At 37.5% G+C, this 12,600-nt stretch overlaps 1 protein-coding gene across 2 annotated transcripts; it reads right to left on the bottom strand.

The window, feature by feature from the left end:
- Positions 1-969: 969 nt before the first annotated feature.
- On the bottom strand, positions 970-3,656 carry LOC126597801 (uncharacterized). 2 transcript variants are annotated; one of them, XM_050264636.1, is made up of 6 exons: positions 3,431-3,656; positions 2,846-2,978; positions 2,633-2,736; positions 2,183-2,354; positions 1,933-2,073; positions 970-1,504 (listed from the first exon to the last, which is right to left on the bottom strand). In XM_050264636.1, the coding sequence occupies exons 1-6, from the start codon at positions 3,478-3,480 to the stop codon at positions 1,157-1,159; spliced, it is 948 nt and encodes a 315-aa protein (XP_050120593.1). In that variant the 5' UTR covers positions 3,481-3,656; the 3' UTR covers positions 970-1,156. The 2 variants fall into 2 exon arrangements, with proteins under 2 accessions (XP_050120593.1, XP_050120594.1); XM_050264637.1 differs by lacking the exons at positions 2,846-2,978; positions 3,431-3,656 and having other exon boundaries at positions 2,183-2,367.
- Positions 3,657-12,600: the final 8,944 nt, after the last annotated feature.

The following is a 12,600-nucleotide window of genomic DNA, read 5'->3' as shown; positions in this document are numbered from 1 at the left end:
GAATTGGATCCTCTCCGAGGCGAAGTCTCGGGATTCTTCTTACCCACTAACACATGCCGTTGGATTTTGATTTAACGGCTAGAATTATTATAATTTTAGAGAAATCCTCCTGTTTATAGTCGTTGGATCAAAATTCAACAGTCTGTGTTATTAGGTCAAGAGGATCCCGAGGCTTTGCCTCAGAGATGATCCAATTCCTCGGCTTTCATCTTCTTCTTTTTTTTTTTGGTTGTTTTGCAACCAATCAATGTTTGCAAATTTCATGTTACCGTCGTTCTCCTCGTACATATATACGGTTCTAGTTTCGGAAAAAAGAAAGTAAATTACCAGGCGAGTTACTAGTGTAATAAGTAATCTATGTTTACTTTAAAGAGAATATACAAATGTTACATGATTAAACAAACAATGTTTGAGTCCTGACTAGTTAGACTTTCTCATATTTTACAAATTTGTGTGAAACGAATATTTTGAACATCGATCCAACCACACAGCAATCTCTTCTTCCGTTATTAAAACCCTAAACTAGGCAAGGCCCGAGCATATATATTATTAAAAACGCCACATGAATAGAAGAAAAGAGGAACCTTATTGGCACAACAACAAGCGAATACATAAGCATCCGGTGTTGTTGGAAGACATTAATTCTGTGTTTACTCATTCAGTGAGGGCTACAAACACCCGTTTTCGATCCAAATTTTGATGCGTGCATTGCAGCATTCCGGGTCTATATTATAATTATCAAGGACAATATCTGGATATGATTAGTCTATATAATCAAACATTCCGAAAAAAAGAAAAATCCACACAACTGACTTAATTCTGGTATGTAATCAGATGGCCTTCCACTCCCATCTGACGAATGAAAATATGCAAATCACAAGCACAACTAATGGCTCACGGTTCATTGACGAGCCTTAAAGCTTAAGAATCTTAGGAGTCGGTGCAAAAGCCAGAGCAGGTGCCCTCCGGTCAATCACAACACAAAATATATTGTAGCAAAAGCGATTGCAACAATAACAATTGGTGAATGATAGAGAAAAAAATTTGAGTTTTTCAGATCACAAGATACAAATATACAAATCGTATTCATGGGTACGGTTAAAACCTCAGCACTTTCTTTGCAATTAGTAACGTATCCAAATGATTCACTTGAGCACTATAAGGACTTAACCAGCTCTGCAGCCTGACGGGCAGCAGCAGACGCACGCTCAGCAGAGGCAATGGCAGCTCGAGCTCTCTCGAGGATATCAGACGATTGTGGTCTTGTCTCCCCTTTGGTTTCACTAACTGGTCTTGCTTTATCATCATTCGCTGATGGTTGAATCTCATTAGTGAACGATGGTGTCTTGCTTAAAGATCTTGGAGCATTAAGGTATTGAGGTTCTTGTTTAATATCTGCAGGCACAATAGAATGTGCCCCATTAGCAGGCAGGGAACTAAATGTGATTTGTTTTGCGGGAGCTTGAGAAGGTGCAGCAGCACCACTTATGTGCTTCGGTCCACCCTACAAACAATGAGAAAAAGTCCAAAATTTTTGTAATCAGTGTAAATAAAATAAATATCTCCTAATAACATATGGTTTCATGATGTGAGTCCAACTTCAAATGTTATTTGAAATCTATCCAATTGAAAATCCAATTCCCTATCAAACCACTAAATCCCATATAGAACAATAAAAAGGATAATTGTTAACTAAGATCACAAATTAAGACCAAGAAATTCCTGTATCATGAATATGCTTGTGACTGAAAGCACAAGCAGCACAACAAGGAATTCACGTATCATGAGAAGTTGCATCCATTGACGATTACAAAACTAAACTATATATGTCAAGGTGCCTAATCATGGCTTCAATGACACAAATAATGTCAGAAGATTAAGCTACAACTGATCACTTTGAATAAGGAAAAAGAACTTAAGTTGGAAAAGTACCAGCAGATCTTCATGCTTTTTACTAAACTCCGCTTCAGTGTCAGAAGAATCCCAATTCAGCTTGTACTCTTTTGCAATTTCCTTCAATACCTTAAGCCTTGCCTCTCCGGAGGGAGCACTAACTGAAAGCTTTTCAATTATCTGCCAAAATCATATAAAACAAATTGAAAAAGTGGTATCAGTTTCTTTTTACAAATATGATGCTGTTCTTCAAAGACTCACTGTTACATATGCAATAAAACCACGTAACTGTTCTGTTGACACCGGAATCAGGACGAAGCTCAGACACAGCTGATACAAATTCCTTCCCATATTTTGCTGCAAACAAATTTGTGATCTGCATTAAATCTGGAACATCTGAGCATCTTGGAGCAGCAAAAATTATGCTCGATATAGCTTCTCGTAATTCCGTTGGGCACTCCCTGTCATTAGATACTAAATATATTGATATAAATATGCGCAAAAATAACACAGATCCAATATGCCTGCGGGTTAAAGGAAACCGCAATGCTCATAGTATTCCAACTTGCATTAGTATTTCGTGTCTTCGTGTCCTACTGTTTAAAACAAACAACAATGACAGACTCCAAAGACATATTTTAAGTAATGCACCAAGTCTTTACATGCATATATAACAAGAGAGGCTAAGTATCAGAAGTTATCTAAAGCCGAAACTATTATCAGCAATTAACGAATTTACCTCTGACTTTCAATAATGGGAACCCGTGCAAGGACGAATTCACAGAACAGCTCCAATATCTCATAAGCAGCCCAAATGTTTTGCTCTCGTATAACATGCTCCACCTGACCATTATCAAATGTTCACCACAATTATCCATAACAATTCAAACATGCAACAAACTCCAACCAAATAGGCATCGAAATTTTTTCGGTACAATTTTGAAAGTTGTACCCGAATTCGGGCTATTGCTTCTTGGCCAGCCTGCAAAAACTGTGCAATCTCCTTGCGCATATTTTTGAGCTGCACATCTCTCTTGTTTTGCAGTAATTTGATGCGTGAAATACCCAAATTCAAACATGTTTTGCTACAAAAAAAAAAACCCGGCAAGGTTAAGGATTTAGACCCCTTATTACAACAGCATTGCAAACGTTTAGAAATTTGACTCCAAGTCTCCAAATTTTTACACCCGGCAGAGTTAACAAACAACCAATTTACTAAAAACAATGACCATTTAGTGCCAACAGCTCAGAAATGCAAAAAAAAGAAAAAAAAAGAAAAAACCGATCGAAGTATTTCCACAGGTATACTAATGAAATAATCAAAGAAACCCAGATGGTAATATGCTTTGTTGAATATTGGGTACCTCACAAAATCAAGAATTTCGACAACATATTGATAACTAAAATTTGACCAAAAGAACTAAAAATTCTGGATAATTAGTTACGAAATTAAATCGTGATAAGCAAAGAACAAGGAGACCCAGATGATTAATTTGACTAATTTAAACAAACACATAAAAGGATGGGATTCACCAACCATTTTGTGCCGAAAACGCCTCGGTTGAAGAGCTGGTTTAACAGAGACATGGATGCCTAACGAAGACGACGAGCCCTCTTGTGGAATGCCGATCGCTTAATAAACTCCTTAAGACTGCGATTTTTGGAGTTTCTAAGGGATAATCGCAGAGAATCAACTACTTGTCTTCAGCTTCTGGGTCAGAGCCCTGGATCAGTGGTTCCCTACCGAACTAAAACATAAAATGTGGTACAGTTTCTTTTGCTGATTTTTTTTTATTATTTTTTTTGTTGAACTAATTTTCCTTTTTTTTTTTAAGATTTAATTGTAGCAATAATCTTTAAATTTTTCCCGTAATCTAAATTTATAATAAGACAAGATTAGGAAAATGTCATGAAGATAACAAAATAAAGATAGTTTTATTCATAAACCCTTATATTTCTTACACATCCTTATTAATTTTTTACTACTCATCTATTATAGTGCTCTTAAAATAAAGATTTAAAAATAAGCGTGTGGCCCTAAAATAAATACATTGACCATAATTATTTTTATATTCACCTCTAAGTAATGGATTGAAGTCACGTACTACAGCAACAACTATATTTTTTAAGGGATATGAAGTGAATAACCAATTTCAAAAGATCCGTCAAAAAAAAAAAAAACCAATTTCAAAAGAAAAATCAAGAACACACCCGAGCACGCGTGATAAAAAAACTACCTCTCACATGTCGTGAGATAAGGCTGGTGATCACAGTTCGTTAGACAGGCATAATGAGAGTTTAGTATTGTAAGATTCAACAGCGCTCATTGTTCTACTTCAACGGTGCGTTTACTAATCCGTAATCAAATTGAGAGGAATTGAATTGAGGAGGAATTGAATTGAGGGGGAATTGGAATGAGCTGGATCATAATTAGATTCCTATTGAAGTTGTTTACCAAAACTATCTGGCATCGGAGTACAAATGACATTGATCTATATAAACTGTTTACTAATTCATATGAATCGGAATAAAATTTAATATAATTACTAAAGTACCCCTGCTTAACTAATCTATTTTATTTGCTAATTATTTTTAGTAAAACTTTTACTCTTTCATTTTTTTTTAGAGAGAATTTTTCTTTAGTAAAATTGTTACATTTTTTTTAGAGTATAAATGACCTTCCATCTTCACAAGTCATTTCATCGAACACCTGGATAGCACATTCTGCATTTCAACTCCTTCCACCACCAAAAATTTCAGCTAACAGCTTCAAATTTTTCTGAATTTTTATAGTTCCCTCTCATGTCGAAAAGTCGAAAGCTTCACATCCTGATCACATAGCAAGAGACGAACCCATCCAACCCCTACCAGCAAGTTGACACCGACGAAATCGAAGAAGTCCAGTGCCAAATATCCCTCTTGGACTTCCCCGGCGGTTCCGAGACCTTCGAGATTGCCGCCAAGTTCTGCTACGGCGTCAAGATCGACCTGAGCTCCTCCAACGTCGTGCCGTTACGTTGCGCCGGAAAGTATTTGGAGATGACGGATGAGTACTCGGAGGACAACCTCATTTCGAAAACTGAAAGGTTTCTCTCCCAGTCGGTGCTGAAAAGTTTCAAGGAGTCGCTCAGAGCTCTCAAGTCCTGTGAGCGAGTTGCGCTTGTGGCGGATAATTTAGGATTTTTCTTGGTTTGTGGTTTGATCAACTTTTGTGGTTTAATTGTTGTGGAAGATGATGGTGGTTGGGTCTGTGTCCTGGGAAGGGCAAGGGATGTGCGACGGTGGTGAGAGAGAAGGAGAGGGATAACACTGGGGACGATAGCTTGGGTTTATTTAGAATTTCAACTTTTATGCATGGGCACAATGGGTAAGAAAAATGGATTCCTCACTCCCTTAATCCTCCGGAATCCAAATACCATCAAATTGTTAGGAGTCCAATTCCTCTAAATTTCGGAATTGAATTCCAAAATTTGTGTGAGACCCACTAAATTTTGATTACCTCAAATTTGGTAAACACTAGAGTATTCCATAATTGGAATTCAATTCCGTTTCCTAATGCCGATTACCCTTACGTAAACGTGCCACAAATGATTATAGACAACTTGCATGTATGACGAATCTGTGATCACCGTGTTGCAGACAACGAATGAGCTTACAATCCCATATTGTTTAAAATATAGATAAACTAACATATATGCAGTTTTTGACCAGAGATAGTAAAAGGAAAAACAAAACCAATGGATCAAATGGTAGATTACACAGAATCAACGGGAACAGCTAGGTAGGGAAACACTGGGAATCGAGTCAAGAGATAATATCGTCAAGGACGGTAAAAATGGTGTTATCTGGTTCTCTTTTGAGAATGGAATGATAACCTTCCGGGTAGAGTTTTAGGGTTTTATCCTTGCTAGAGGCATTCTCATAGAGAAATTGGCTCACTAGGGGATCAGTCACCTATTCTGCAGCTCCATGAAGAACTAGGAGTGGCGCTGAAACCTGACATATCTCCAATTTTGTTAGTCCGTGACATAACAACAAACGCATCAAGCAGCAATAAGTAAGAATGGATGCACATCCGACATAAAATACAACTGAACCTGACCTTCTTCACTTGCATCTCGATATCGTAAGTAGCCTGTAGTTTTTAACCGCACGTTGTCGTTGTAACATATCACATTGTAGACTGCCTGACAAGGGATGAGCAAACATTGACTCAATTATCTCCATTGGATACCAAAATTCGAATCCTCTGAAAGCAGGTAAATATGTTTTGATATTACACCAATTTGTATCCATCACATTTTTCATACAAGTGAATTCACGTGGATAGATGAAATGAAAGACGAACCATTTCCCCTTTTCGAAGGTCTTTGAAGGCCAGCTCCACTAATTCATTATGTGGGACAAGCTTTTCTTTCCGCATAACTTTTGACATGAAAGTTAATATCTTCAGCTCGGCCGCTGGAGGTGTTACGTCCTCTGCAATCTTTCGGCAACTCAAGGTAAGAAAATTTTCCATAATGAAAAACAATGTTCTAGACAAAGTAAAATTTGGTTTTACAACTTCGGGAATCAACTTGTAGAAAATTCTGCACACAAGAAACTATATTCGAATGGCTGCTTTCTTGATTTGTCAAGACATTGCGATGTCTGCAAATTGGCAGATGATTCCTGTAAATTCCTAATGAGTGCTCGCATAAAAGCCTAATGAGGTCATCACAAGGAAAACAATGATTCTTAACAACGAGACTCAACCTTTTGCTCTATACATGGAAACCTTTATATTCAACCGAGCTACAAGGTACGACAGAACTTCATGATAAAGGAAAGTTGAAATCAAAATGAATGAATCCTAGTTTGTAGTGCGGCTAATGTGTATATTGGAGCAACAACTGGCTTACTTTACACATTGGTGCCACAAGAACTTCATCCCATGCATATGGTTCCTTTAAGTGCACCTTGAGAGTAACCGCGCCACGCATGGACTGCCCCAGTATAAAGCGGGGAAACCCCTTCAACTCCGGTCTTCCTGTCGTTCATAATTTTGTTGGTATTCAAAAGAGTTTACTAACTCAATACCAAAATATGTGGGTGATAAGTTTACAAACTCTATCACACCTCTTACTTTGCACTCTCAATAAAATTGGACAAAGAAATAGAGAAAGGAGGGAAGCTACAAGCTTCGGCAAAGAATACACTTTGATATATTTAAAAGAGTTTGCAAACACACTTCTGAAATGGAATGACAAATCAGAGACATTTTCTAAAGCCTTACAAGAGGCTTATTTATACAAGAAAAAATTTCTAAAGCCTTACAAGAGGCTTATTTATACAAGCAAAAAATGAAAGACCACTCAAGTGCTTTTAATAAAATAAACACAACAGCACACACAAACAGATCATATGAACTTTGGACAGTCTAGCACACATATGCAGCTATCTTTCCAGCTTGCAATCAATACATTTTCGACTAGCACATCACATGGCAGCACACTACTGTCTTGTAATCAGCTTTCGACTAACAGATGGAGGGAGCAATGATGTTTGTAGTTGTAGGTGAACAACCTGGAAAGAAACTAACAGCTTGCTTTAATAACCTGTTTTTATTTGAATTTCCAACACACTTCCTCAAATCAAAACGCCTTTATGCCTAGCATTTCACATAGCAACTTGAATGGCTGAACTGACAGTGGCTTAGTGAAGATGTCAGCCATTTGTTCCTTCGTGTGACAATAGACAAGCTCAATTGTCTTTTGCTTCACATGGTCCATCAGAAAATGGAACCTGGTATCCATGTGCTTACCCTTTCCATGTTGAACAGGATTCTTTGCAAGCTTGATTGCAGACATATTATCCACATGAATCACAGTCGATTCCACTTGTGGATGACACACTGACTTCAACAGATTTCTTAACCAAATTGCCTCACACACTGTTGAGGCTACAACAACATACTCGGCTTCACATGATGACAAAGCAACAATTGATTGCTTCTTTGAAGTCCATGAGAAAGCTGTTGATCCTAGAAAAAAACACATAGCCAGTTGTGCTTTTCCTTTCATCTTGGTCACTTCCCCAATCACTAACTGAATAACCAAATAATTTTGCATCTTCACCAAAATTATAAAACAGACCATAGTTTAGAGTACCTCTTATGTACCTTAAAATTCTCTTGGCAGCCAGCCAATGAGACTCCCTTGGTGTTTCCATGTATCGACTCACGAGTCCAACACCATAAACTATATCAGGTCTTGTGATTGTAAGGTACCTTAGGCTTCCAACCAAGCTTTTGTACATGGTTGAGCTTACAAACTCATCTTCTCATTCCTTAGACAACTTCAATCCAGTTGCAACTGGAGTGTTGACAATATTGCATTTGTCCATATTGAATTTCTCCAATATATCTCTCATGTACTTTTGTTCAAAGATGTAGATACCGTCACTCTCTTGCTTCACCTCTATGCCAAGAAAGTATAACATTAATCCATTGTCAGTCATCTCGAATTCACTGAACATGGATTGCTTGAACTCACAGAACATTGCTTCATTGTTTCCTGTAAACAAAAAGTCATCTACATAGAGACAAATAATTAAGAACTCCCCTTTTGCACCATTCTTCATGTAAAATGAATGCTCGTATGGACATTTCTGAAATCCATTTTGGTGAAGGTAGTTGTCAATCCTTGAGTAACAAGCTCGTGGTGCTTGCTTGAGGCCATACAAAGCATTCTTCAAACAATACACCTTATCTTCTTTTCCTTGTACTTGAAAGCCTTCTGGTTGTTCCACGTACACTTCTTCCTCAAGAACTCCATTAAGGAAGCCTGACTTGACATCTAATTGATAAATTTTCCATTTATGCTGAGCGGCAAGAGAGATTAGTAATCTTATCGTGTCAAGTTTTGCAACTGGAGCATAGACTTCATCATAGTCCACTCCATACTTCTGTTTGTAGCCCTTTGCTACAAGCCTTGATTTGTATCGATCCATACTCCCATCTGCAGTGCGTTTGATCTTGTAAACCTACTTGACACCAATAGCTTTCTGATTTGGTGGGAGCTTTGTCAACTCCCAAGTGTCATTCTTCTCGATGGCATAGATTTCTTCCTCCATGGCTATTCTCTAACGATCTTCTTCCACAGCTTCAACGGTTGGATGAACTCCCACGATGTGAGTTCCACTGCCCACGACCTCCATTTGGTTTGTCAATATTCAACTTTGACTCCAAAGCTTGCTCTAGCGTTGTGGGGCTTGCATTCTTCTGAATGCGTTGCTCGTGAACTATGAGGGATCCTAGTAGCCCCTCTACGCTTATCGCCTCCAAATCCTTGGATTCTCAATGGCAGTCACCACATGCTCAAACTTATATGTGAGTGACCAGAGTATCTTCTCCACAACTCGTACTTCATTGAGTCTCTCGTCATTTCTCCTCATCTGATTTACTATCACAATGAGCCTTGAGTGATAGTTGGAGATGCTCTCCCCTTCATTCATGTGAGCAGTTTCAAAATCTGCTTAAAGTGACTGTAACCTCACTTTCTTGCCTCAATCTACTCCTTTGTAGATTGTACTGAGTATGTCTCATACTTGCTTGCTCATTGTTGCTTCTGCAACCTTCTAAAACATTGAATCTTCCAGACTCTGGTATAGAAGATACAGCGCTTTCTAGTCCTTCTTTCGTAAGTCCTTGAGAGTGTTCCTTTGTTCTGCAGTATATGCGGCTTCTTGTTCGGCAGTGGGTACAACATACCCACTACTGACTATTTCGCATAGCTCCTGTGATCCAAACAATGCTTTGAATTGGATGCACCATCTTTCGTAATTTTCTTTCTTCAATGTGGGAACCTGGAGCTGCACTAAGTTGGACATCATAACTGCTGCACTTGCCAGAATGGTATTCTGGCTCTGATACCAATTGTTGGTATTCAAAAAAGTTTACTAACTCAATACCAAAATATGTGGGTAATAAGTTTACAAACTCTATCACACCTCTCACTTTGCACTCTCAATAAAATTGGACAAAGAAATAGAGAAATGAGGGAAGCTACAAGCTTCGGCAAACAATGCACTTTGATATATTTAAAAGAGTTTGCAAACACACTTCTGAAATGGAATGACAAATCAGAGACATTTTCTAAAGCCTTACGAGAGGCTTATTTATACAAGCAAAAAATGAAGGACCACTCAAGTGCTTTTAATAAAATAAACACAACAGCACACACAAACAGATCATATGAACTTTGGACAATCTAGCACACATATGCAGCTATCTTTCCAGCTTGCAATCAACACACTTTCGGCTAGCACATCACATGGCAGCACACTATTGTCTTGTAATCAGCTTTCGGCTAACAGATGGAGGGAGCAATGATGTTTGTAGTTGTAGGTGAACAACCTGGAAAGAAACTAACAGCTTGCTTTAACAACCTGTTTTTATTTGAATTTCCAACAAATTTTAGGAAGAATTAATCAGTCTAAGATCCCTGATAATACTTATTTCCTGTCGAAATATGCAAAGCAAGACCTTTTTCAATTAATTACGCTAAAAGATAATAATGTAGGATTGTAGTATCTGATGATCAAGATGCTAATCAGTGTAACACCTTTAATCTTGGTGTATACTGTTCAATAACATCATCAGCTAATTGATCAAAGCTTGGGATGTAACCATGCAATCCTTCTGAAAGACCAAAACCCGGATATATATAGTCCATGGCATATCCAGCTTTTGAATGGTAATTCAATCAATGAGACCAAAAATCAATAAACGCGTCATGTCTGACGAATAAAATTAAGCACCGGGAATCAATCCATGTTACAATTTCGTCAAGGACAGTGCAAATTCTGTCATCGGGCTCCCCTTGAAGAATGCAGTGAAAACCATCTGGATAGAGCTTCAAAGTGCTGCAATGTCACAAAAGCAAAAGCACTTTGCAGAAAGCAGAAATGGCAGACTGGCCTTATCCAACTGCGTTTCGATATCACTCATGGCCTTCAGAAGTTCCACAGCTGTTCTTGATCGCATGTTGTTGTTGTAAGAAATCACATTGTAAAAGACCTACGGAGAGAAATTTAGTCCTTTTTCTGCTTTTGTGGATGTTTCATCTGAGAGATAGATTTCCGGCGAAACGGAGGAGGGCCGGGTGGTCGAAAATTCGGAGTTGGAGAAGGGATCATGGCTATGGATGAACTGGCTTTTGGAAAGTCGAGTGGATTCAACGTCTGATGTTCAAAAGTTCGTGCTTTTCGGCAAACAAGTGCATTTGTTTGCAGGAGCCATCTCGTTGACCACGGGCAGTGCGTTGCTCTTTGATTTGCTTATACCGAAGAAAACGAGAAAATCATAATCTTGCCTTAATTATTGACTTATCCTCTAAAATTCAATATTTCCTCTAATTTGCCAATTGAAACTTAAAATAATTTACTTCAACTTTGAACTTTGTAACTCACTTTACTTTATGCTGTTGACTTTTTCTTTATTCTTTAGAAGAGAGGCACCATGAAACTAAGAAATATATGACGTTCTCAAGGAGTTGACGAGAAATTGTCATGATTATCTAAATTTGTACCGGACTTTCTAGAGCTTGGGCAGGGACCAAGGTGAAAATCGCAAAAATATTATATAGGACTATTTGACTATGGAATTTTCATATCGAATGGGATTACATAGAGTCGGATGAGATATAAAACATATAAGGATTTCATATTTTTGTGAGAGATGCCATAAAAAAGACGTAATCTGATAAACTCAATACAAGCTTTTATCTTCGAATTTGATACAAAAAACATTAATCTATTTTCATTAGCACATAAATTCATTTTTCCTTTTAACGAGGGAAAAAAATAAGGGGAAATTGGAGCTCTACTTCCAATAGTTTGTGGGTGTTGACTTCGTTAATCAATGGTTGTTGCTGGATTACAAGAATTTAAGAGTCTGTTTGATATTCTACTTGAATCTAACTTTTTAAACTCAAAAACAATTTTCAAGTTTTAGGCCTTAAAAACTTGTTTGGTATGACTATTTTCAAAAACTGAACTCAAGACTAACAAAAAAAATATAGTCTATTCTCTAAAAACACAAAAGATGAGTTTTTAGAGTTTTTAACTTTAAAATCATTCCTTTCTTTTCTCTCCCTCCTCCCCTCTCACTCCAAATCTATCTCTCTTTTCTTCTTTCTCTCTCCCCCTTCTTTTTTTTTTTTTTTTACCTTTTTCGTCTCTCCTCCAATCTGCTCTCTTCATTCTCTCGGTTCACTCCTCTTCCTCTCTATCTCCTCTGATTCTCTCACTTCTTTCTTTTTCTTCCAATCATCTCTTACTTTATTTCCTTCTCTCTCCTCTTTCTCTCTCGACCCACTCTTTTTGGATATCTTTGTCAAGTTTAAGTTGTAAGATTTAAAAATTTTAAATTGCATACCAAACAAGTTTTTTTGAGTCTTAAATAAAATTGTTTTCAAGAAAATTTTTTAAGAAATGTTTTGAGAAATTATAAAAAATTTCAAATAGAATACCAAACAAACCCTAAATCATCACATAGTATTGTATAGATCACCTAACGTTGGGTCTATATGATAGTTGTTTCGGCTTTCTGCCCAATTGGGTCACCGTGGGATTCAACTCCAACGGAATGGGCCTTAGGCAGATTATTGGGCTTAAAGACTAAAGCCCAATTGGCCCTTTCAAACTCATATTTCTTTTCTGTAGTTC

Source organism: Malus sylvestris, chromosome 13 (assembly GCF_916048215.2).
Source record: "Malus sylvestris chromosome 13, drMalSylv7.2, whole genome shotgun sequence".
Classification (NCBI taxonomy): domain Eukaryota; kingdom Viridiplantae; phylum Streptophyta; class Magnoliopsida; order Rosales; family Rosaceae; genus Malus; species Malus sylvestris.
This window is presented reverse-complemented; position numbering and strand designations above follow the sequence as displayed.